Source organism: Melanotaenia boesemani, chromosome 11 (assembly GCF_017639745.1).
Source record: "Melanotaenia boesemani isolate fMelBoe1 chromosome 11, fMelBoe1.pri, whole genome shotgun sequence".
Taxonomy (NCBI): Eukaryota; Metazoa; Chordata; class Actinopteri; order Atheriniformes; family Melanotaeniidae; genus Melanotaenia; species Melanotaenia boesemani.
The window spans coordinates 37,317,240-37,339,924 of record NC_055692.1 but is presented as its reverse complement, the minus strand read 5'-3'; the positions used below and the strand labels follow the sequence as shown (position 1 = coordinate 37,339,924).

At 46.1% G+C, this 22,685-nt stretch overlaps 2 protein-coding genes and 1 long non-coding RNA gene across 7 annotated transcripts in view; 2 read left to right on the top strand and 1 right to left on the bottom strand.

Annotated features, from left to right (window-relative positions):
- Nucleotides 1-484: 484 nt before the first annotated feature.
- LOC121649381 (putative uncharacterized protein BRD3OS) lies at nt 485-22,571 on the bottom strand. Of its 4 annotated transcripts, none has more exons than XM_042000196.1 (3): nt 22,555-22,571; nt 979-1,383; nt 485-877 (listed from the first exon to the last, which is right to left on the bottom strand). In XM_042000196.1, exon 2 carries the CDS (start codon nt 1,293-1,295, stop codon nt 1,011-1,013), a length of 285 nt encoding a protein of 94 aa, XP_041856130.1. In that variant the 5' UTR covers nt 1,296-1,383; nt 22,555-22,571; the 3' UTR covers nt 485-877; nt 979-1,010. The 4 variants fall into 4 exon arrangements, with proteins under 4 accessions (XP_041856130.1, XP_041856127.1, XP_041856129.1 ...); XM_042000193.1 differs by lacking the exon at nt 22,555-22,571 and adding an exon at nt 1,589-1,755; XM_042000195.1 differs by lacking the exon at nt 22,555-22,571 and adding an exon at nt 1,502-1,753.
- LOC121649391 lies at nt 11,399-14,908 on the top strand. Its single transcript, XR_006012112.1, has 2 exons — nt 11,399-12,207; nt 12,308-14,908. It is a non-coding gene; the product is annotated as an uncharacterized LOC121649391 (long non-coding RNA).
- Nucleotides 18,502-22,685, top strand: part of dok2 (docking protein 2) — a 40,745-nt gene continuing 36,561 nt past the window's right edge. Inside the window, exons 1-3 of one of the 2 annotated variants that reach the window (XM_042000164.1) lie at nt 18,502-19,298; nt 19,383-19,520; nt 19,604-19,771. In XM_042000164.1, the coding sequence (XP_041856098.1) occupies nt 19,239-19,298; nt 19,383-19,520; nt 19,604-19,771 (366 nt within the window). In that variant the 5' untranslated portion in view covers nt 18,502-19,238. Of the gene's footprint in view, nt 19,299-19,382; nt 19,521-19,603; nt 19,772-22,685 lie in introns of those variants that run through there. The other variant, XM_042000166.1, reaches the window with a different exon arrangement.

Here is a 22,685-nt window from a genome sequence, read left to right as displayed (position 1 = left end):
TCAGTCTGCTGCCAGCATGTAGCATCAGTGTGGAAAGTAGCTTTGGTCCTTCATTCCAGCAGAGCGGGACCAGACTGGAGGCTGGAGGTCTAGAAGTGATGCTACGCTAACGAAACACACAAGAGGAGGATTTCCTTTATTTATTCTTACACAATGTTTTTTATTGTTGTCCTCATTTCTGTCCACACATCTTTATTTCCTACAACTCCTTGTCCACCTGGTTAATAGCGGTGATGGTGTCCCTCTGCACCACACGGAGGTGATGGAGCGTTTGTGAAGGAGTCGCTCTCATGACTCATCCCTTCCTGGCCAATCAGTGGCATGCAGCCTGGAAAACATCACGTTTTCTGAACCCAGCCTGAGTTGGTGGTAAAAAAAAGTACCTGGTAGTACGACCTGTAGTACTAGGTAGTATTACAAATAGTAGTACTTCATGGTGGAGCTGAGTAGGTACCAGTGGAAAGACACATGTGACCTCAGCAGGTAAAATCAAAGTATTGTGTTTATTGTAGTAAAATAAATAGTTTATTCCACAGTGTTGTAGTAGTTCAGGTGAACAGGTCACCTGTCCGCGGCCTCAGAAAGGAAAAGCTGAAGATGTGAATTCCGTCTGCAGCAGCAGGTTGCTGTAAAAACAGCTGCTTTACAGCTGAGGATCAGCTGACGTCTACAGCGAGGAGGCGTCCACCTGGTGGTTCAGGTCCAGGCCAATACCTCCACACGGACCCTGACCTCTGCCCACCAGAGACAGGAAACGGTCATCGCTGTGGAGGAACCGGACCAGAACCCGGTCTAGCGTTTTGAACACAGAAACCGGAACGGTGATCCGGCTCCAGCTCCCGCTGCTGGAACAGCTGAGTTCAGGACAGTTTTCAGGCTGCAGAGAGAAAACTGGACATAAATCCTAACGCAAAACATCAGCTTGAAACAGAAAAACTTCTAAATTTAAATTTTCAAATCCTTTAAAATGTCACGGACTTCTCTGGAACATAGCCCGGTCTGGTCCTGGTTCACATAATCCTGCAGATTCTGGACTGTCCCTCACGGTCCTGCAGACCCTTCTTGTCCCGGATCAGCACGGCCTGGTTCCCGTAGCTGGTGTACCAGGCAGACTGGCTCCGGTTCAGGTAGGTGGAGGGCGGTGCAGCCTGCAGCTGCAGCTGCTGCCAGACCAGCAGGGAGGTGTCCCGGTACCGCAGCTGGACGTACGACTCGGACATGGCCTTCGCAGCCAGAGGGGGGCGGGCGGTACCGGCATCTGGACCGTGATCTACTACAGTAGCTGGGTCTGACATGCTGAAGGTGTGCGTGCTCTGTGGTCCATCCTGAGGAAGCCTGTTCTGTCCAGTCCGGACCAGCTTGGGTTCAGGTCCAAATTCAAACCTGAGGAAGAACCATAGGGAGATAAAGCTGAACTCCGATTCTGTTGGATCCGGACCCGGGTTAAAGTCCGGAGAAGCGACCTCACCGTTCCTCTACATGTCCCCGCCGGCCGCCGTACCCTGAACACTGCTGATGGCCGCAGTTTGAAGCTAACAGCTAATCCCCCGTTAGCCTGTAAGCCCCCACGTCACAGCTAAACGTTTACCGCTTCGGTGACGTCATCGCCACCCAGCGATGGAGCAGTGACGTCTGACGATGTTTTCCCAGTCTGCGCGCGGATGAGCCTCCTTTAGCACCGCTAGCGTCTCACGCTGCTGCTGCATAGCAACCGTGCGGCTGGAGTCTGGTCCGGGTAGGAACAAAGAGAGCGGGAGAAAGGTTCTTCACGTTTACTTACTGTTTTTATTTACTTGATTTGACTTTTTGTTTACGGCTGTAGTTTAATTTACGTTTTTTCCTTTTCTTTTTAAAGTTAATATGTAATTACATCAAATTACATCGTGGCCAATATTTGATTTAAAGGAGGAAAAGTTGTCTTCATTTTCCCTGCAGACCAACAGCATTTCCATGTCCATCCCAGACGCCTCTGAGTCCAGAGAAGTATACTCTGGACCTCTGGACTAGGTTAACATGCAGCTTCTCGACATGTGTGAATGTAACTGGATTGTAGAGCTTCTGTTTCCTGGTTCATGTGCTTCTAGCAGCTGCTGCTGATGACAAACTGGATCATCGGAACATATCTCATCAGAGATTTTCATGGATGTTGATTTTAGACCAAATCATCATCATCATCATCATCATTAACTGAATCGTCCCTGTTCCAACTTTTGTTTTGAAAAATGTTGCAGCCTGAAAGTTTACATGGCACAGCAGCAAGAATGTACACAAACAGAAACACACACATACACACACACACACACACACACAGAGAGAGAGAGAGAGAGAGAGAGAGAGAGAGAGAGAGAGAGAGAGAAAACAAAAATAACAGCAGTAGTTACTAATTATAATAATAGTTAACTGTATAAATGTCCTACAGTACGGAAGCGTGGAGCTGTCACCCAAATAAAAAAAAATCGGACCTTATCACGTTATAACGTGATAAGTTTATCATAAGAACATAGCCTGTACTGTATGCAGATGTTGTTACGACCTATATTGGAGCAAAATACATTTTATGGAAAATATACTCATCAAACAGAAACTTTTCAGTTCTTTTTGACAATGATTAATTGTTCTACTCTGGTTTGTTGTTGTACAGAAATGTGGGGCAGTTATGAGAAACACGTAGGTCACCTGCCTGCACGCAGTGAGACGGTGTGCGTGTGTGTCTGAATTGCCACAGAGCAGGCATCCCCAACCTGGGACCTCTTGAGCCAGAGTCCTGCAGGTTTTCAGTATGTCCATACTGCAGCACACCTGACTCAAATAATGGGTCGTTAAGAGGCTGGTGCAGACCTGGTTTATTATTGTACACAAGACCGTTATAAGCAACGCGGTGCGTCACCTGCCTGCACGCAGTGAAACGGTGCGTGCATGTGTCTGAGTGGCAATAGAGTGTGTGTGCTGCTTTCAGTTAATAACATGTTGTCTCCTGACAATAAAAATGAAAATTATAAAGGCTTTATGCACCGCTGGGACTGGGAGAAATAAGTTGCCGACACAAAGACGTGGTTCTGTCTACTTAAAGGGTGCAACGTCAACAAGTGTCCTCCAAGCTTCATCAAATCTCTCCAATGAAGTAAAACTTAATCCCATGTAGTAAATTAGGAATTTCTCTGGAAATAATAAACCACACTGAAAACCTGCAGGACACTGGCTCAAGAGGTCCCAAGTTGGGGAAGCCTGATCTGTGGCAATTCAGACATAGGCCTACAGGTACGCCCCATCTCACTGCGTGCAGGCAGGTGACCTACGTGTTTCTCAGAACTGTCCCACATTTCTGTACAACAATAAACCAGAGTAGAACAATTAATCATTGTCAAAAAGAACTGAAAAGTTTCTGCTTGATGAGTATATTTTCCATGAAATGTATTTTGCTCCAATAAAGGTCGTAACAACATCTGCATACAGTACAGGCTGTGTTCTTATAATAAACTTATCACGTTATAATGTGATAGGTTTCACGTTATTACAATAAAGTATCACGTTATAACGTGATACGTTTCACGTTATTACAATAAAGTATCACGTTATAACGTGATAAGGTCTGATTTTTTTTAATTTGGGTGACAGCTCCACGCTTCCGTACTACAGAGACGTTACATTAACAAATAAAAAATTATTAGTTATATACACATAACTGAGTGGTGGGAAGCAATGCAGGGTGATGGGGTGGCAGATAGACAGGGTGATGGGGTGGCAGATAGACAGGGTGATGGGGTGACAGACAGACAGGGTGATGGGGTGGCAGAAAGACAGGGTGATGGGGTGGCAGACAGACAGGGTGATGGGGTGGCAGATAGACAGGGTGATGGGGTGGCAGATAGACAGGGTGATGGGGTGACAGACAGACAGGGTGATGGGGTGGCAGAAAGACAGGGTGATGGGGTGGCAGACAGACAGGGTGATGGGGTGGCAGATAGACAGGGTGATGGGGTGACAGACAGACAGGGTGATGGGGTGGCAGATAGACAGGGTGATGGGGTGGCAGAAAGACAGGGTGATGGGGTGGCAGATAGACAGGGTGATGGGGTGACAGACAGACAGGGGGATGGGGTGGCAGATAGACAGGGTGATGGGGTGACAGATAGACAGGGTGATGGGGTGGCAGATAGACAGGGTGGTGGGGTGGCAGAAAGACAGGGTGATGGGGTGGCAGACAGACAGGGTGATGGGGTGACAGACAGACAGACAGGGTGATGGGGTGACAGATAGACAGGGTGATGGGGTGGCAGATAGACAGGGTGGTGGGGTGGCAGAAAGACAGGGTGATGGGGTGGCAGACAGACAGGGTGATGGGGTGACAGACAGACAGACAGACAGGGTGATGGGGTGACAGACAGACAGACAGGGTGATGGGGTGGCAGATAGACAGGGTGATGGGGTGACAGACAGACAGGGTGATGGGGTGGCAGATAGACAGGGTGATGGGGTGACAGATAGACAGGGTGATGGGGTGGCAGATAGACAGGGTGGTGGGGTGGCAGAAAGACAGGGTGATGGGGTGACAGACAGACAGACAGGGTGATGGGGTGACAGACAGACAGACAGGGTGATGGGGTGACAGATAGACAGGGTGATGGGGTGGCAGATAGACAGGGTGATGGGGTGACAGACAGACAGGGTGATGGGGTGACAGACAGACAGGGTGATGGGGTGGCAGAAAGACAGGGTGATGGGATGACAGACAGACAGGGTAATTGGGTGGCAGACAGACAGGGTGATGGGGTGACAGACAGACAGGGTGATGGGGTAACAGATAGACAGGGTGATGGGGTGACAGACAGACAGGGTGATGGGGTGACAGACAGACAGGGTGATGGGGTGGCAGAAAGACAGGGTGATGGGGTGACAGATAGACAGGGTGATGGGGTGACAGACAGACAGGGTGATGGGGTGACAGATAGACAGGGTGATGGGGTGACAGACAGACAGGGTGATGGGGTGGCAGAAAGACAGGGTGATGGGATGACAGACAGACAGGGTAATTGGGTGGCAGACAGACAGGGTGATGGGGTGACAGACAGACAGGGTGATGGGGTAACAGATAGACAGGGTGATGGGGTGACAGACGGACAGGGTGATGGGGTGACAGACAGACAGGGTGATGGGATGACAGACAGACAGGGTAATTGGGTGGCAGACAGACAGGGTGATGGGGTGACAGACAGACAGGGTGATGGGGTGGCAGAAAGACAGGGTGATGGGATGACAGACAGACAGGGTAATTGGGTGGCAGACAGACAGGGTGATGGGGTGACAGACAGACAGGGTGATGGGGTAACAGATAGACAGGGTGATGGGGTGACAGATAGACAGGGTGATGGGGTGACAGATAGACAGGGTGATGGGGTGACAGACAGACAGGGTGATGGGGTGACAGAAAGACAGGGTGATGGGGTGACAGACAGACAGGGTGATGGGGTGACAGATAGACAGGGTGATGGGGTGACAGACAGACAGGGTGATGGGGTGGCAGATAGACAGGGTGGTGGGGTGGCAGATAGACAGGGTGGTGGGGTGGCAGACAGACAGGGTGGTGGGGTGGCAGATAGACAGGGTGGTGGGGTGGCAGATAGACAGGGTGGTTGTTATATGGACCTGTTGTAGGAATGACCTGCTGTAGCTTCTTCCTGTTTTGTAGGTGTAGGAACCTAATGGTGAAGGATTTGCTCAGAGCCGGCAGGATGTATCGGGTGGGTGGAGGTGTCCACGTTACATGTTAGCATAGTCAACATACGTCTGTCTGCCACCTCCTTGATGGAGTCCAGTGAGCAGACCAGGACAGAACAAGTTCTTAACCAGTTTAAATCTGTTGTGGAAATTTCATATTATTCCTTTTACTATATTATGTCTACTGATCCCTCTCAGGGTAAACAGCTTGTTTAAGTTCTTGGTAATTGAGTTTAATACTAAGTAGCCTGTTGCTATCGTAAGTGGATGCATTCTTTAGAACAGTTCGCTCTGACCTGTGTGACTTAGCTGATACCAGCCAGGCGCCTCAGGATGACCCAGCCGGGCATTCTGTCTTAATGTCACTGGGGTTGTTTATGTGCTCACTAAACTGAAAAAGCTCATTAGGTTTGTTGAAGTGTCTAATCCTGTGTGGGGAACAGACAGTCTCTTTGTTTGTATTTCATGATGTGCTGTGACGTGATCATTCTGCTTAAAAGATGCTGCCTGTGTGTTTCTTATCAGATTCTGTTCAGATCTCTGTGCTGTCAGACCTCTGAGCAGTCTCTCAGGAATTGCAATTCTATTCTTTCTATTCTTCCTATTCATTCTATTCTTTGTATTTTAATCCTGTGTTCAATAAACTTGTAATCATTTTTCACTTCAGAACCAGACTCTTAATTCCTTGACAGAGTAACTTTTTGCCTCAACAACCTGGTGTCAGAAGTGCTCCTGCGTGGTCAGTTTCGGGTTTTACGACGGGTGTCTGATCAACCTGAGTACGTCTCAGCTTTTGTTTTCTGGGGGACTCCTCGTGGATCTCCTTACTGGCCCGCCAGGACCTCGAACATCTTCCATCCTGTCAAGGAAGTCTGGTGAGTGAGAAATTACTCTAGGATTTTAGGTTGCTCTCACGCACACACACATTTCTCCCTTTTTAGAAAAGTAGGAAGACGGGCAGCCGGGGGTTTTGGGAGCTCCGCTTATAGGAGCAGGCCTGGAAGTCTCATTAGGAGATCTGGGCAGGTTAAAATCCCTTCACAAGGGATTTTGGGAGCTCCGTAGGCTAGAAGCGGGCCTGAAGGTCTCATTAGGAGATCTGGGCAGGTTAAAATCCCTTCACAAGGGTGTGAGTGGGTCTCTCGCTGGAAAGCAGTGAGATAGGGCGGACGGATTAGCCGTTATTCCGTATTCTACAGAGACGTCTGTAGTCTAAGGTGTGGGAATATTCCTCCCCGTGCTTAAGTATAAACATGGGTAATGTAGGCTCCAAAACACCGGCGACGCCCCGCGGTGAACTCTTTGAGTTCATGGAACGTAAGTATGGGAAGGTGTGTGTGGAGGTGTGTGCGGAGTGGATCCAGAATGGTATTTTTCCAGCCGAAGGCTCTTTGAGCCCGGCAGCATTAAAAATAACTAAAGAAGGTTTAGATAGGATGAGGGACAAATTAAAGTCACAGAAACGGGTGAAGGTCTCAGATTGGGACAGCTTAGAAAACATCAGGCGGCTTTAACAAACTGGCTCGCAGAATGTGCGCGTCGACAAGAGAAATCAGAACGCCAAAGTTCTTTCAAAACTTACTGAACCTCCACAGACTGACCTGCAACGACCTGACAACAGCCATGATAAGCGAACGACAACCTCTGTTGCTGTGTCTCACTTTTCTCAGCTGAAAACTAACTCATTGTATCCTCTCTACCTGCATGTCCACCATCGGGCCCGAGCGGCCAGAACACCTCATTCCTGTGCCCAGACCTGACGATGCTGGGAGCGTCTCCGGATCCGGACTTGGATTGCCTACCCCAGTCCCGCCACCTGCCCAAGGCCGAACCACAGCCCGATCCGCAGACCACAGAGGAAAAGAAAAAGTCCAAAGCCCCTCACAAAAGCAGCAGAACCTCCATTGTGACCCTGAGGAAAGATGGCCTGAACTCTGATTCCACCACTCACTCATGCCCCATGGTCAAGTGGCTGGTCCGACTGGGACCCATTCTGGTCTTCCAAACATGGACGGAGACCGAGGTCGCTGAAGATCGCGACCCAATGGCCCCTTTGACCTCTGGGCCAAAGTTTGCTGATGAGTTCCCTTTTTTTTTTTCTGCTGCTGGAGCTGCTGAGGGGGGACAAAGAGCTGCACCTGGCTGCTATGACAATGTATTCAGCTCTGTCTGGTCCAAACCCAAACGGGGCCAGACGGCGTGACTTCCCACGTGGACGTGGGCGGGGTTCTCGAGGACGTGGCTGCCATCATGACGCATGTCATATCTGCGGACAGCTGGGACACTGGAAGGCTGAGTGTCCGCGTCGCCTGAAAAACCGGGGCCGGCAGCTTGCCCCTTCAGATTGACTGGGGGGGGTATGGCGGCCAAGGATGGATCAGGGGGGACGCTCCACATCTCTGGGTGACGTAACTTACACACACAAAGTTTTGACCCAGTAAATGAAAGCTCTCCTCTCCTTTTCCTCCTGCTCTGCTGCCAGCACACAGACACCCAATGTAAACAAACTACAGATAACACAACACACACACCCAGCTCCCACACACACACACACACACCCGCTGAAGGTCACAACACTGATGAACACGTGCAGTTTTCCCTCGCTCTGTTGCAATGAAGAGACGCTTGCTGTTTCCTCTGACTTTGACTAAATTAACCATGCTTATCTCTGTGCTCGAAAGCAGATGCATACCGACGAAGACGTATAGCAGCGAAAATACGCATTTAACGGCTGAGGCCTACAAGATTTTCCCAAACCTACAAGTCGAGGTGTCGGGTAAGACCGTTGAATTCATGGTAGACTCTGGTGCAACTAGATCAGTTTTGAGGGCTTCTGGGTTTCCTGTGCCGCTTCAGATGTCTGGTAATTTTGTGCATTCAATCTCTGCGTCTGGGACCACCGTGAAAGAAATGGTTGACCGCACCCCTTGGGTGTAATTTACTCTTGGGGTGTAAATTTAGACATTATTTCTGCTGTCTGAAGTTGGTCCGGTCAACCTTTTTGGTTTGAGATTTGATGTGTCGGTTAAACATTTGTCTCACATCTTCTCCTGATGGAGTGAAAGTTATGGCCAACCCTGACTCCGTCATCACAGCATGGACACACCCCCTGGGAAATCCTGTGTGCTATTGTTGGGAGGTCCCGAGCCAAATTTTTTCTGCAGCAGCTGACTGAAGTAAAAATCTTTCCCCCTCTGTCTCCAGCCCTGCTCAGAACTGTGTGTGCATTGCTAACATCTCACGGGAACCCGATGAGAGATTTGAAACACAATGGTTTAATCATTCTCCAGAAACTTTAAAGGTGTCATCTGTAAAGTGGAATGAGCACGTGGCTGCAGCTGTGCTCAGTCTGACAGAAGAACAGAAGGGATGCTTCCTGCTTCCGCATTCCATCCCGCATGCTCCTCCCTACAGCTATGTGAGTGAAACAGGGGTAATGCATGTATGTGAGCCGGCTGGTGAAACTGGGTGTGACTCTGAGTCTGTGTGGCTGCAGGGTGATGGATGTGGACTGATGACGTCAGCGTGTTGTTGAGTGTGTGTGAGAAGAAGACTGGAGTTCTCTCCTCTTGAACCTGCAGTGATGTTTTTCTTCTGCTGTGAATCCAGCTTGAAGGACACCCCCCTTTACCCCGTCTAACCGCTGACCCAGGATCTGATAAGATGGTTTCTCTCTCAGTCCTACAGCTGAAGCAGTGAGAGTGAGTAAAACCTTTTTCTGCCAGAGGTGTAAAGGCCCCCAAATACTGAACAGCAGTTTCCTGCTTGGTTCTGTGTGGTGATGCGAACTGCAACTTCCCTGATTTCCTGTCAACTTTAAGTGTGTGCGTAATTCGCACCAAAACTGCTTGTGTGTTTCTGGGTCCCGATTATTTTATTTTTGCTCACAGTTGGGTTAAGTTAAGGTTTTGAATATCTTGGTACCTATAATTTATAATAAACCAGAAACAGCTTCCATTTTGCTCTTAAAAAGGCTGCATAATAACTTTGACCCGTGGTCTCATGTGTGAACCATAACATGCTGCATTTAAGGGTTATTAGCAGCCACATCCACATATACTGGAATCATTTTCTTTGGTATTGCTCTATCATTCATTGCTAAGTTAAAATGGATAACATGGCTCTTTGAGATCAAGGTCTCAAACATCTATAAAAAAAAATTGAAAATACGTGCTATTTTTACTTTAAAGAATAAACACTGAAGGCCTGATCTATATTTCAACCAAGCAAACTAAAGATCTGAAATCTGTCTAAAAACAAATAAATGAATCCCGGGCACTTTGAGAAAATGTTCATTAATAAATGGGAATAAAAAAAAATTAAAGTAAAGTTAAGGAGCTCCTCTTTTAACGGTCACCAAATAACCAGATGGAAATTAGTTAAAGTAAAAGAAGGGAAAGTTTAAAAACCTACGTTAATATGGATAAAATAGTTTTTTTGGTTGTTGTTGCTATTTGAAATAACATGGGAAGGTGCACTGTAAGAATTAATACAGAGATGTACCTGGAGAAAAATACAAACTATTTCATAATAATCTGATATCCATGGATGTTTTAAACTGATTCTCTTGGAAAATAAAATAAAGAAATTGTAAAAGAACAAAAGCAAAAAGCTGCTCGAGCAAAAACTTGGCTGATGGTGGACACATAATTAAAAGCAATTTAACTTGATTTAATGTCCTTATCATCTCGGAGTTTAATAAATTGATTAAGAAAACTCCAGCAGACTTCATGTCTTTCCAAAACTATGTGATATTGGCCTTTATGGATCCTCCTACATGCAGGGAAAATCTACCTGCTCTGATTTGGCTTTTCTGCAGAACGAGTGACGTAACTGACAAAGTTCTGACTGACCTGAACGAACTGACGGACTTTACTCGACCTTTTCCTTCCAGCAGGATTTTCTCCAGGACGCTGCTCTGCTTCCACACAGGGATGGTTGCTGTGTTTCATAATGCTGCTACTCTGATGTTATTAACCAGAAACACCTTTATTTTCCTGATAAGCAGGACTGATGATGTGGATCTATCTACAGGAAAAGACGTCTACACTAAATCTCTTTTGAATATGTGTGTGTACATTTAGAAAAATCAACCATGATTTTGACGCTTATGACATTCTGGGATAAACTTTTACAGGAAGGATATTATCACCATGGATACGGGTGCATGTGCTGTTTTAGTTCATCTTATCATACTGCTGATGATGGCTGCTTTCACAGGGGTGATACCGGAGCAGTGGCCTTCAGGATCCAGTCGTATAGTCTGGTCATTTCATAATAACTTGTTTTTTCTAGATTACAGGAACAAGCAGATGTTGTAATGGAAAATATCTGATGTGTTTATGTTGGTTATGTGCATGTATGACACTGTCCTGTGGTTTGAGGGAATGTTGATGTGTTTTAGAAAGTTTGTTTTGTCCACATCTTTCTCTCCTAATGCTGGTTGCTATGGCGACGCAGTCACCGTTCTAAAAACCGGACAGTAAGCTGGTTTTGGACGTGTCTAAAAAACCGGACGGTAAGCTGGTTTTGGACGTGTCTAAAAACCGGACGGTAAGCTGGTTTTGGACGTGTCTAAAAAACCGGACGGTAAGCTGGTTTTGGACGTGTCTAAAAACCGGACGGTAAGCTGGTTTTGGACGTGTCTAAAAACTGGACGGTAAGCTGGTTTTGGACGTGTCTAAAAGCCGGACGGTAAGCTGGTTTTGGACGTGTCTAAAAACTGGACGGTAAGCTGGTTTTGGACGTGTCTAAAAGCCGGACGGTAAGCTGGTTTTGGACGTGTCTCGGGTTGCTGACCTTGGCAGGCACCGTTACTCCTGTCTGTCTCACTCCGCCGTCTCTCACTTGATGTCTCCCTTCTTCTCCTCCTCGCTCCCTCTCTCCTCTGCTCTCTGTTCCCCTCCCTTCACATCCTCTGCTTTGCATGCTGACGGCTCTCTACCTCCTCCTGACCTGCAGGAGGATGTGTAACCGGACAAGGTTGAACCTCAGTCCATTTCAGGTTCTCTCTAGCAGGCCTCCTGGTCTTGGAACTGAGCCGGCCCAACCTGGAATCGTCATTGGTGAGGATTTAGTGTTGTTTTATTGTGAAACCTTTTCCTTGTGCTTTCTGAGGCTTCACAGGATCAGCAGCTCTCCCACAACCAGCTGCAATGGGTTTCACACACTGATGCAGAATGGCTGGATTGTAGTTTGTTCGTGACGTGGTTCCACGTCCTGCTGAAACCGTGTGCCATTCGATCCGTCCCGGAGACTGGGTCCTGACTAAGAACCTCAAAAGGATGCACTGTGGGTCCCAGCGGTTCTGTGGACCCCTTCCAGGCTGGTGCCCATTTCATCGGAGTCCAGGGACACGTCAGGTGCCCCCCCCGAGGGTGCAGCTGTATCGCCTGGCCCTTAGCCTGAGAAGGAGCCTAGCAACGGGACGTCGTGGCCCCGGACAGAGCGGGTGAGCCTAGCAACTGGACGTTGTGGCCCCGGACAGAGCGGGTGAGCCTAGCAACACAACTGGATTTTCCTGGCTCCTTCTGACCTGAGCCCACCACTGATCTGCCTGTTTGCTGCTTGCACACCTGTTTCCTGCCTAAAGGTGTGCAGTTCATTTTCCCTGTGGGAAAAAGGAATGGAACCCTGGATGCATCAACACCGTCTCCCACCTGCACATTTGGTGGTGTTTCAGTGCAGAGGTTGGTGTCTGCCTCTGTTTGTTTTAGCAGCACTGTTTTCGCTACTGTACGTGCTGTCTGCCCTGACAGCAGGAGTTTCACCTGTTCCTCCTTCACCTTCACCTGGTACGTTTTCAGTTCCTGAGTTAGACTGCGACGCCATGTCATCAATCATCATGACGAACATGACAACTTGTGGTATGCACTTGCTAAGCAGACCACAACCAAAGTGATTAATAGCACATGTTACGTGTGTTCTCTGATCCCTCATGCCACACCGACTGGAGACGGGAGAGCGGCTGGTGCTATCCTTCCTGGCTGCCAGATCAGTGGGTAAATCTAACAGTACACATTTCCTCCATGCTTCTTTGCTTCTGAAGTTTTGTCCATGGATGCATGATTTTTCATTTCAGTCTATTAGGTTTCACAGAGACTTCTCCAGCAAGACTGATCACCTGATTTCTAAGTCTGTGACGCCTTCTAGTTCTGTACATGCAGTGGCTGCCCCGTTGTGTTTTGAGATGCCTTGGTTTGATGTGTATATGCTTTTAGGGGTAAGCAGTACCTGTAATCACACCATCCTTGCTTCATGTGGGTTTTTTTTACTGCTGGATAGACCTCCCTGTAAGGATCCTAATTTTATGTTGTGTGCAGGAGAGAGTAATGTTAAGTTGTCCTGGTTTGTCCATATTTAACTCTTCTATCTCCATCTTTTATCTCTTCTATCTCCGTCTTCTATCTCTTCTATCTCCGTCTTCTATCTCTTCTATCTCCATCTTTTATCTCTTCTATCTCCATCTCCTGAGGGTTATAGTTGTCCAACTAATGTGGGTTGGGTTTGCAGTTCAAAGTCCTTTTTGTATCTGCCTAGAAATTGGTGTGGTAGACGCTATCTATCTTATCTCATCCCTCACCTCCGTGTGTTGTCAGATCTTTCAGGGGTTCTCGCTCCTCCTCATATGACTACAAGGGCTCGTATCTCCATCACTAACTCAGTGCTTGGGGGGTGTTTTTTCCACACTATGGTACAGTTAACAATGCTTTTCAAATGGACGCATTAGCTGTAGAGTTACAAAGTCTCACTTTTCTAAAACTAAGGGGTTCGACGTGTTAGATTACATTAGATTAGATAAACTTTATTGATCCCACGGACGGGAAATTCACTTATTACGGCAGCATTTAAAAAGTGAAAGATAAAAAAGAAAAGAATAAATAGATAAACTTAAGAGTTCAATATAACACAATAAACATAAAGAAAACAATAACAGAATAAGGTGACGGTATAAATGACTGTGTAAACAGTGTAAACAGACTACAACATGACAGCCTGGTTCAGGGGTTACAGATTGTTGTAGAGTCTGACAGCAGTTGGGATGAAGGATCGGCGGAGCCTCTTTCTTACACCGTGGGTGTAACAGTCTGCTGCTGAAGGACCTGAGTTAAAGGCCCTCCGGGTCATGACCCTGCAGAATAGGATGGCTCTGGACTTTCTCTTAGCTGAAAGGGGGGACCTGCAAGGTTATAGGGGACGAGTGTTGTACATTCATTCCTGATATGTCTACTAATCTGTCTTCTGTTCATGTCACCTTAGAGATCTGTTATCTGGGATGGAGGCTCGTGATAGCTCTGGATTTTCTTCTGAATTATGGTCTTGGTTTCAGTCAGGTGGCTGGTGGCATATCTTGCTCGCAGTTTTAGGCCCTATTTTTGCTGTTCTGATTACCTGCTGGCATGTGGTGACTTTCGTCCCCTGGTGCCTCAAGGTTCTGATAACATCTGCGTTTCCTGGTCATTCCCTCCAGATGTTTGTTAGTGCTCAGGGCGATTTTTCTAACACCCCGTTAGATTTCCTGGTTTCTCCTCCCGCTTAGCCTCCCCGGATCTGTTATGATGATACTGGTCTTCCGCTTGATTTTTCTAGTGATGATGAAGTTTAGGTTGTGTGGATAGTTCTCTGTTTAGTCATCTTAGTTTGCTCTTCTTCTCATTCATATGTATTCTGATGTGTTTTTTTGTTGTTTTTTGCTGGAAATCACATGTGTTGAATTGAGGTTGATTTTTATTTCCCCATTCAGAGTTATGATGGAGTTTCTCGAATCCTTGTGACTTTCAACTTCTGATGTTTTGTCTGAATGTATATTGGGAAAATGGGGAGTTGATTTGATTGTTGAATATAATCATTACGGGTTTTTTTACTACAAATACATTACTTTTATTACTTTTATCTTTTATGGGTTTTCTGTTTTTTTTGTTTTTTTTGTTTCCTCTGTCTTCCCATTGTTTTTTTTGTTTCAATTGTTTGCTTTTTTTTCTTTGTTTTTATGTGTTCATTAGCGGGTTGATGTCACCGTGAGTTTTTGGGTTCACTAGCTGATTGTGGTGTTCTCATTTTTATCCACTGTGCATCTCTGCCTCAGTGGTTATCGTTGTTTGATGCATTTTTGGTGTTTTTTTCTTTTATGCTTTAATCTTATGAAATTTTCTTTTCTGGTGTGATCAATATGAAATGGGTTTCATTATGATCATAAGAGGGGAATTGTTGTGGAAATTTCATATTATTCCCTTTACTATATTATGTCTACTGATCCCTCTCAGGGTAAACAGGTTGTTTAGGTTCTTGGTAATTGAGTTTAATACTAAGTAGCCTGTTGCTATCATGCATTCTTTAGAACGGTTCGCTCTGACCTGTGTGACTTATCTGATACCAGCCAGGCGCCTCAGGATGACCCAGCCGGGCATCCTGCCTTAATGTCACTGGGGTTGTTTACGAGCTCAATAAAACTGAAAAAGCTCATTAGGTTTGCTGAAGTGTCTAATCCTGTGTGAGGAACAGACAATCTCTTTGTTTGTATTTCATGATGTGCTGTGACGTGATCATTCTGCTTAAAAGATGCTGCCTGTGTGTTTCTTATCAGATTCTGTTCAGATCTCTGTGCTGTCAGACCTCTGAGCAGTCTCTCAGGAATTGCAATTCTATTCTTTCTATTCTTCCTATTCATTCTATTCTTTGTATTTTAATCCTGTGTTCAATAAACTTGTAATCATTTTTCACTTCAGAACCAGACTCTTAATTCCTTGACAGAGTAACTTTTTGCCTCAACAAATCTCTTCCAGTCTCATAAAAGGCTGCAGAGGCCACAGCGATGTCAAAAAATGTCCGGAGCAGAGCTCCATGCACACTGAAGGACCTCAGCCCTCTCAGCAGGTGGAGGCAACTCTGGCCCTTCCTGCATCAGGTCGGTGTGTCCAGTCCAGTTTTTTGCTGAGGTGAAACAAAAGTGAATTTCATGCATGTCAGTTTTTCTCAATGTCAGATGTAAAATTTTCTACCCTTCTGTGTCTTCAGATATTACATATGAATATTTTTGCCACTTTTTTTCTCAGATCTTTCAGTCAACTTTACTCCTAATCAAAAATACCAGATATGTACTGAAGTTTTAAAATATTCTTTGTTGGCTTTAAAAGACTTGTTCACCACCTGTAAATCAGAAGGAAGAGTGTTCAAAAATCCACATTTTTAAAAGAAGGCAAAAACACCAGAGTTTGAGTAGAATTGACAATTCTTTGTTAAGCCAGTAATAAAAAACAATACATATCTTCTCGAGAAGGAGGCCTGTTAGCTTAGCTTCTGGTCAACTAATACACAAAGTGTCGGGACCCTTCGGTTCAGCCAAAAGACCCGCCTACCTAAATTATCCTCCTCATTTATACTGATACAAAGCATTGTGGCTATGTGCGTGCATGTGGTGAGCATTCATGTGAATGTGTATTTTGCAAGGTGGTCCTTCCTTCTTCCGGGAATTTGATTCCTCCAGGTCCTCCTTTTGGGGTACGTCAGAGCTGAAAGGAAAGAAGATGCTTCGCTCTGCCCTGTTATCTGTCTGTCTCTGTGCTGACCTCCTTCTACCTGTTCCCACCGTTTTACACAAAAGGCTGTACTTTTAATGATTTCTGAGTTACTGGGAAATTCCGTTCTGCTAGGAGTGAATAGATAAGCAAAGAGATACAAAAATATTTACGATTTACTCCCTACTGGCCATCCAGAACATTGTCAAGGTCCCTGTTATTTTCTCAGTATTGAACTCAGTAACCCTATATGAGTTTGTGTCCTGTTTGTGAATGCATTATCTGTGAGCTGTGAAGGAATAATAATAATTAAGCTGTAGTTCTATTAATTAAAATCAGAGCCTAATGAATGTTACTAAAATCTAAGGATAAAATGTAAATGAATAAATGAATAAGAATGCTTAAATGAGTAAATGAATAATAAATGAGTAAATGAATCAAAATGCTTATAAAATATTTGCAACAACTCCCCCTGTTGGACTGAAGGAATCCTTCAGTCCACTAAACCATCCTCCTGTGTGGTTAACCCTTAAATAGCAACTGTACGAGAGATCCGTTTTCTCCCGGAGCTTCAAACCCTCATCAGCCAACACAGTACTGTTTGTACCTTTAAGTAGGAAGTCAGCTGCAGAAAACATGGTTAAGGGGTCTCAAACCTCTGTGTCCTCCCCTGACAGTTCTCCATCCAGGGGGTCATCAGAGTCCAGCAGGGACTGGACCTCCAGAAGGGGAAACTGAGCTGAATAAGGCGGTGGAGGAGAATACTTTTTGTCAACCGCAGCCTGAATAGAACGCTCACAGAGAGAATGGATTAGTGTAATACAACAGCAGCCACAGATCAATTTCATCTTAAAAAGTTGGCTTTGGAAAAAAGAAAAAAGAAAAAACAAACATGGTTCATTTCCAAATTTTGTCTTAAAATAAAACTTATGTCTGATATGATTTTAAAATCTGCTGAATTGTTTTAGTGAGAACATGACTTCTCATCTGTTCAGAGTGTTAAATTAATGCCTTTGCTGTAAATACAACAGTGTCCAGGTTCATTATGTCATTTAAGGAATGTATGGAAATAAGACCTAATTTATTTATTTATTTTATGTATTTTTCTAAAGACAACTAAAATGAATAAAATAAGAAACTTGCCCTATAAGCCTAAACAGTGCTGCTTTATAATAAAAATACAATACAATTTTAGAATATAAAATGTAAAATTTCATTAGCTCCCAAAAAGGTCTAAGAAAGGAAAAAATTAAATATCAAATGAATAGTAAACAGTAGTTTTTATAATCTCTGGTGATGCTCTCAATTCCTGTTTTTCTATTTTCTTCAGTCCCTCCTGTTCTGAGAGTAGCATCTGAAATAGCTGTGGTCGATAGCCAGTGACGTTTTTTGCTGCTTTATCTGCCGCTGCGTTTCCTCTGGCTCGCCTGTCCTGGCTTTTCGTGTGCACTCTGACTTTAACAACTGCCACTTCTGTGGGTTCTAAGAGAGCCTGTGCCAAGTCCTTCATGAGTTTGGCATATTTAATAGGTTTGTGAGTGGATGTCAGATATCCACCTTTTTCCCACTGTGGAAGTTCCATATGTACAGCATTTACAATGTAAGCAGAATCTGAAAAAATATCCACTCTTCTATGTTTTGCATATTTTAAGGCAGCAATGATAGCTTTTAGTTCAGCTTTTTGTGCTGACTTGTGTTCATCTGTAATGATTTCAGCTAGGACAGTTTCAAACTGTCCTTCTTTTCTCTGTGTATTTACATCTTGGACCACTGCAAATCCGGCCCTTAACTCCCCCTGTTCGCCCCTGAAACAACAACCATCTGTAAAGAGTAAGAGATCAGGATCAGAAAGAGGTGTGGCATACAGGCCAGGGCGAAAAGATGAAAGAGAGATAACTCTGGGCACACAGTCATGTGGTTCTCCCTCAGGGAAGGCCTCAGCAGCATTAGAATGGGTGCTCTCAAAGGTGATATGGGGCTGACACACAATGCGGGAAATTTTTTGTGCATCTAAGAGGAGAGAGAGTGAAAGCAGAAGAGTCCAACAAAGCTCTAACTCCATGAGGAGTGTGTACAGTGAGAGGATGACACTGAACCACAGGAGCAGACTTCACCAGTAGAGCAGCGACAGCTGCAGTCGCGGTGACACAAGTTGGCTGTCGGACAGTATGTAAATATTACATATTTGGTGAGTGTTGATCAGAAGTGAAGCTGATTCAACAGTGTGAGCAAAACAAGGAGGAACGTCTGAATGTATGTAATGTTTTTTAGCAGCTCTTGGCTCAGGTGACCCGACAGGGTAGTAAATTTGTCCCTCCCGGGCTTCCATTGACCCTCAAGACAGATTGAAACTTAAATTTCATAGAGAAGCACTTTCTTATAGGAAATGATGTGATATGTGTAAATACAGCCGGGCGGAGGCTGATATTTGAGGAAAAATGACGTGGAAAGACCAAAAATTTCAGATAACCTACAAGGGTTAAGAAACGAAACAAAGTTGGTGAGACGGTAAAAATAAGTAAAGTCCAAAACTTTCAAACCATGACTCTGGTTTGAGCTTGCACATTGCAGGTGTCTGCAGGACCACCAGGGGGCGCTCATTTCCACATAAACTTGAAGTGGTTTCATCAGTTTGTAGAGGAGCAGGAGGAGGAAGAGGAGGAGGAGGTCACAGCTGGTTAGTTCTGCATTACATGTTGCATCAGAGACAGGAAGCACACATGATGCTCAGCGTCTCTGTGCATCACACCGATACCACAGAGGAGGCGAGACAAGAAGAGGTGAAGCTCAGCCGGAGCTAAGGAGGCGCTCAGAATCCGAACCGGGTCGAGTCCAAATACCGAACCACCAAAACAGAAAGGAGGTGAGAGGAGGTGCAAGGGGAGCAGAGGACGAGGAAACACAGGGGAAGTTCAGGTTGAAAGCAGTAGGAGAGGACGGGAAGAGGACGATAAGGAGAGACGGGAGGACACTGAGCGGGGGAGGAGGAGGAGGCGTGGTGGCGGCATCATGGAGGAGGACATCAGGAAGCAGGGGATGCTCTTCCTCCAGCAGCAGCGATTTGGGAAGGTACAAACACAACTTACCGTAGAAACTTCCAGCGTGCACGGCCTGAGCTCAGCTGTTTGTGCGTGCATGTGTGTGTGTGCGTAGAAATGGAAGCGGGTGTGGTGTGTCCTCTACAGGGAGAGCTCCTGCTCCATCTCCAGGCTGGAGTTCTTCGAGTGTAAAGATGGAGGGAACGTGGAGAAGAACGACAAAAGTCTGCGCAAACAGCAGGAGCACAAAAAGGTACCGCACACTCCTCAGCTCCGGTTCCATAGCGACCAGGCTCACTGTTACCCGCATGACGAGAGACACCGTTTGTCTCCCAGGTGATCCGTCTTTCTGACTGCATCCGGGTGTCGGAGGTAGAGATGGACGGCTGTCCCAGAGACACGGGGTCCTTCCTGGTGGAGACCACCGAGAAGATCTACGTGTTCGCCTCCGAGAGAAACCAGCTGGACGACTGGACACACAAACTGTGTGAGATCGCCTTCCCCGTAGGAACACACACACACACACACACACACACACACACACACACACACACACACACACACACACACACACACAGAGTTATTTATTATTTACTTATCAGAAACCAGAAACTAAACATCACAATTGCGGCGCTCAGCTGTGCTAACACGATGCAACGGAGGAAAGACATCAGAATGACTTCAAAGACATGCTGGCAGCAGACTGGCTCCTTATTTATCTGGATGGGTTTTATAACATGAAGTTTTGTTTTACAATGACAGAACATGTTTTAGTGGTTGAGCTTCTTATTAACATCTCCCTTTTTCCTGGAAATCCTGTTTTCCCCGAGCATGGCTCTTAAGAGGATTAATATAGAATGTGTCTTTATTCATTTCTGCAAACAGCTTTAATATCTAACATGTGGTGTGGAAGGTAATAGTGGAAATGTCTCACATTTCACATCATTTCCTGCTTTTATTCTGGACCGTTGGTGTCTCTGTTTCCCGTTTTCTAGATTTTGTGCGTACGCCTGCTGAAAGTATTTTCCAAACGCTAGTGATGTGCAATCAGGAGGTTTTTCTAATTTAACATGTTCACCACGTCTGCCAGCCCTCATCCACCAGCGAATGGACATGAAAACCAGCTCCACGTAGAACTCCAAACGCCCAGAAACAGACCAGGACCATAAAATTAGAACGTGCTTGTGGGTTTATTTGGTTTAATCCATGTTTAAAAAAGTCACCTTTGCTCTACAGGTGTGACCCTACAGATCTAAGGCTATGGGTCTGATCCTCCAGGTCTGAAGCTACAGGTCTGAGACTCCAGCTTTGAGCCTCCAGGTCTGAAGCTACAGGTCTGAAACTACAGGTCTGAGCCTCAAGGTCTGAAGCTACAGGTCTGAGACTCCAGGTCTGAAGCTACAGGTCTGAGACTCCAGCTTTGAGCCTCCAGGTCTGAAGCTACAGGTCTGAGACTCCAGCTTTGAGCCTCCAGGTCTGAGCCTCCAGGTCTGAAGCTACAGGTCTGAGACTCCAGCTTTGAGCCTCCAGGTCTGAAGCTACAGGTCTGAGCCTCCAGGTCTGAAGCTACAGGTCTGAGACTCCAGGTCTGAAGCTACAGGTCTGAGACTCCAGCTTTGAGCCTCCAGGTCTGAAGCTACAGGTCTGAGACTCCAGGTCTGAAGCTACAGGTCTGGGACTCCAGCTTTGAGCCTCCAGGTCTGAAGCTACAGGTCTGAGCCTCCAGGTCTGAAGCTACAGGTCTGAGACTCCAGCTTTGAGCCTCCAGGTCTGAAGCTACAGGTCTGAGACTCCAGCTTTGAGCCTCCAGGTCTGAAGCTACAGGTCTGAGCCTCCAGGTCTGAAAGTACAGGTCTGAGCCTCCAGGTCTGAAGCTACAGGTCTGAGACTCCAGCTTTGAGCCTCCAGGTCTGAGCCTCCAGGTCTGAAGCTACAGGTCTGAAAGTACAGGTCTGAGCCTCCAGGTCTGAAGCTACAGGTCTGAGACTCCAGCTTTGAGCCTCCAGGTCTGAAGCTACAGGTCTGAGCCTCCAGGTCTGAAGCTACAGGTCTGAGACTCCAGCTTTGAGCCTCCAGGTCTGAAGCTACAGGTCTGAAACTACAGGTCTGAGCCTCCAGGTCTGAAGTTACAGGTCTGAGACTCCAGCTTTGAGCCTCCAGGTCTGAAGCTACAGGTCTGAGACTCCAGCTTTGAGCCTCCAGGTCTGAAGCTACAGGTCTGAGACTCCAGCTTTGAGCCTCCAGGTCTGAGCCTCCAGGTCTGAAGCTACAGGTCTGAGCCTCCAGGTCTGAGCCTCCAAGTCTGAAGCTACAGGTCTGAGCCTCCAGGTCTGAGCCTCCAGGTCTGAGCCTCCAGGTCTGAAGCTACAGGTCTGAGACTCCAGCTTTGAGCCTCCAGGTCTGAGCCTCCAGGTCTGAAGCTACAGGTCTGAGACTCCAGCTTTGAGCCTCCAGGTCTGAAACTACAGGTCTGAAACTACAGGTCTGAGCCTCCAGGTCTGAAGTTACAGGTCTGAGACTCCAGCTTTGAGCCTCCAGGTCTGAAGCTACAGGTCTGAGACTCCAGCTTTGAGCCTCCAGGTCTGAGCCTCCAGGTCTGAAGCTACAGGTCTGAGCCTCCAGGTCTGAGCCTCCAAGTCTGAAGCTACAGGTCTGAGCCTCCAGGTCTGAGCCTCCAGGTCTGAGCCTCCAAGGATTTTGGAACTATCTGCTTGTCAAGGTTCAGCTCTTAAAGTTGTCCTTTGTGCAGCAGCTGCTTCCTGCCTCTCCTCTCATGTTGTTCTGTGAATCATGACAGCTGTTGGTGATCAGCTGATCGGCTTATAAGATAATTAAACACCAAAGAATAAATCATTTGTACTGCACACACACACACACACACTCTGTCACACACACATATTGATTAGGCATTGAATATTTTCCTGGTTTTCCATGAAGCATGTTGTGACTAGCATGCTAACGATGCTAAAATAGTGTTTGAGGTTTTGTTTATTTCAGCGACACAGAGACGGTTTAACTTTGCTTTTCAGTTCAGTAAAATGCTTAATGAATAATTAGAGAAACAGAGAATTTAGTTGCTGCTTATCATCAGAATTATCTGTGTTTATAAGCAGTTTATGAATAATGGTGTAGAAATACAAAAATGAGAGGTCAGCTAATATGTAGGCACGTGTGTGTTTGTAGGTATGTAGAAATGTTTGTGTATATAAAACGGAACAAGCCAGTTTATATTTTCTAATGTACTAAAAGGCGTCAAATTAAAAAAAGTTAGACTTTTGCAGGATCACCTGACAGCCCTGAGTCATCACTCCACTTCCTCCTTCAGTCAGCGTGTGACAGGAAACGCACACAAACAACCAATCATGCTGCAACCTTTCGAAAGACAGAAAAACTCAGAAAAACTGTCACGTTACAGATG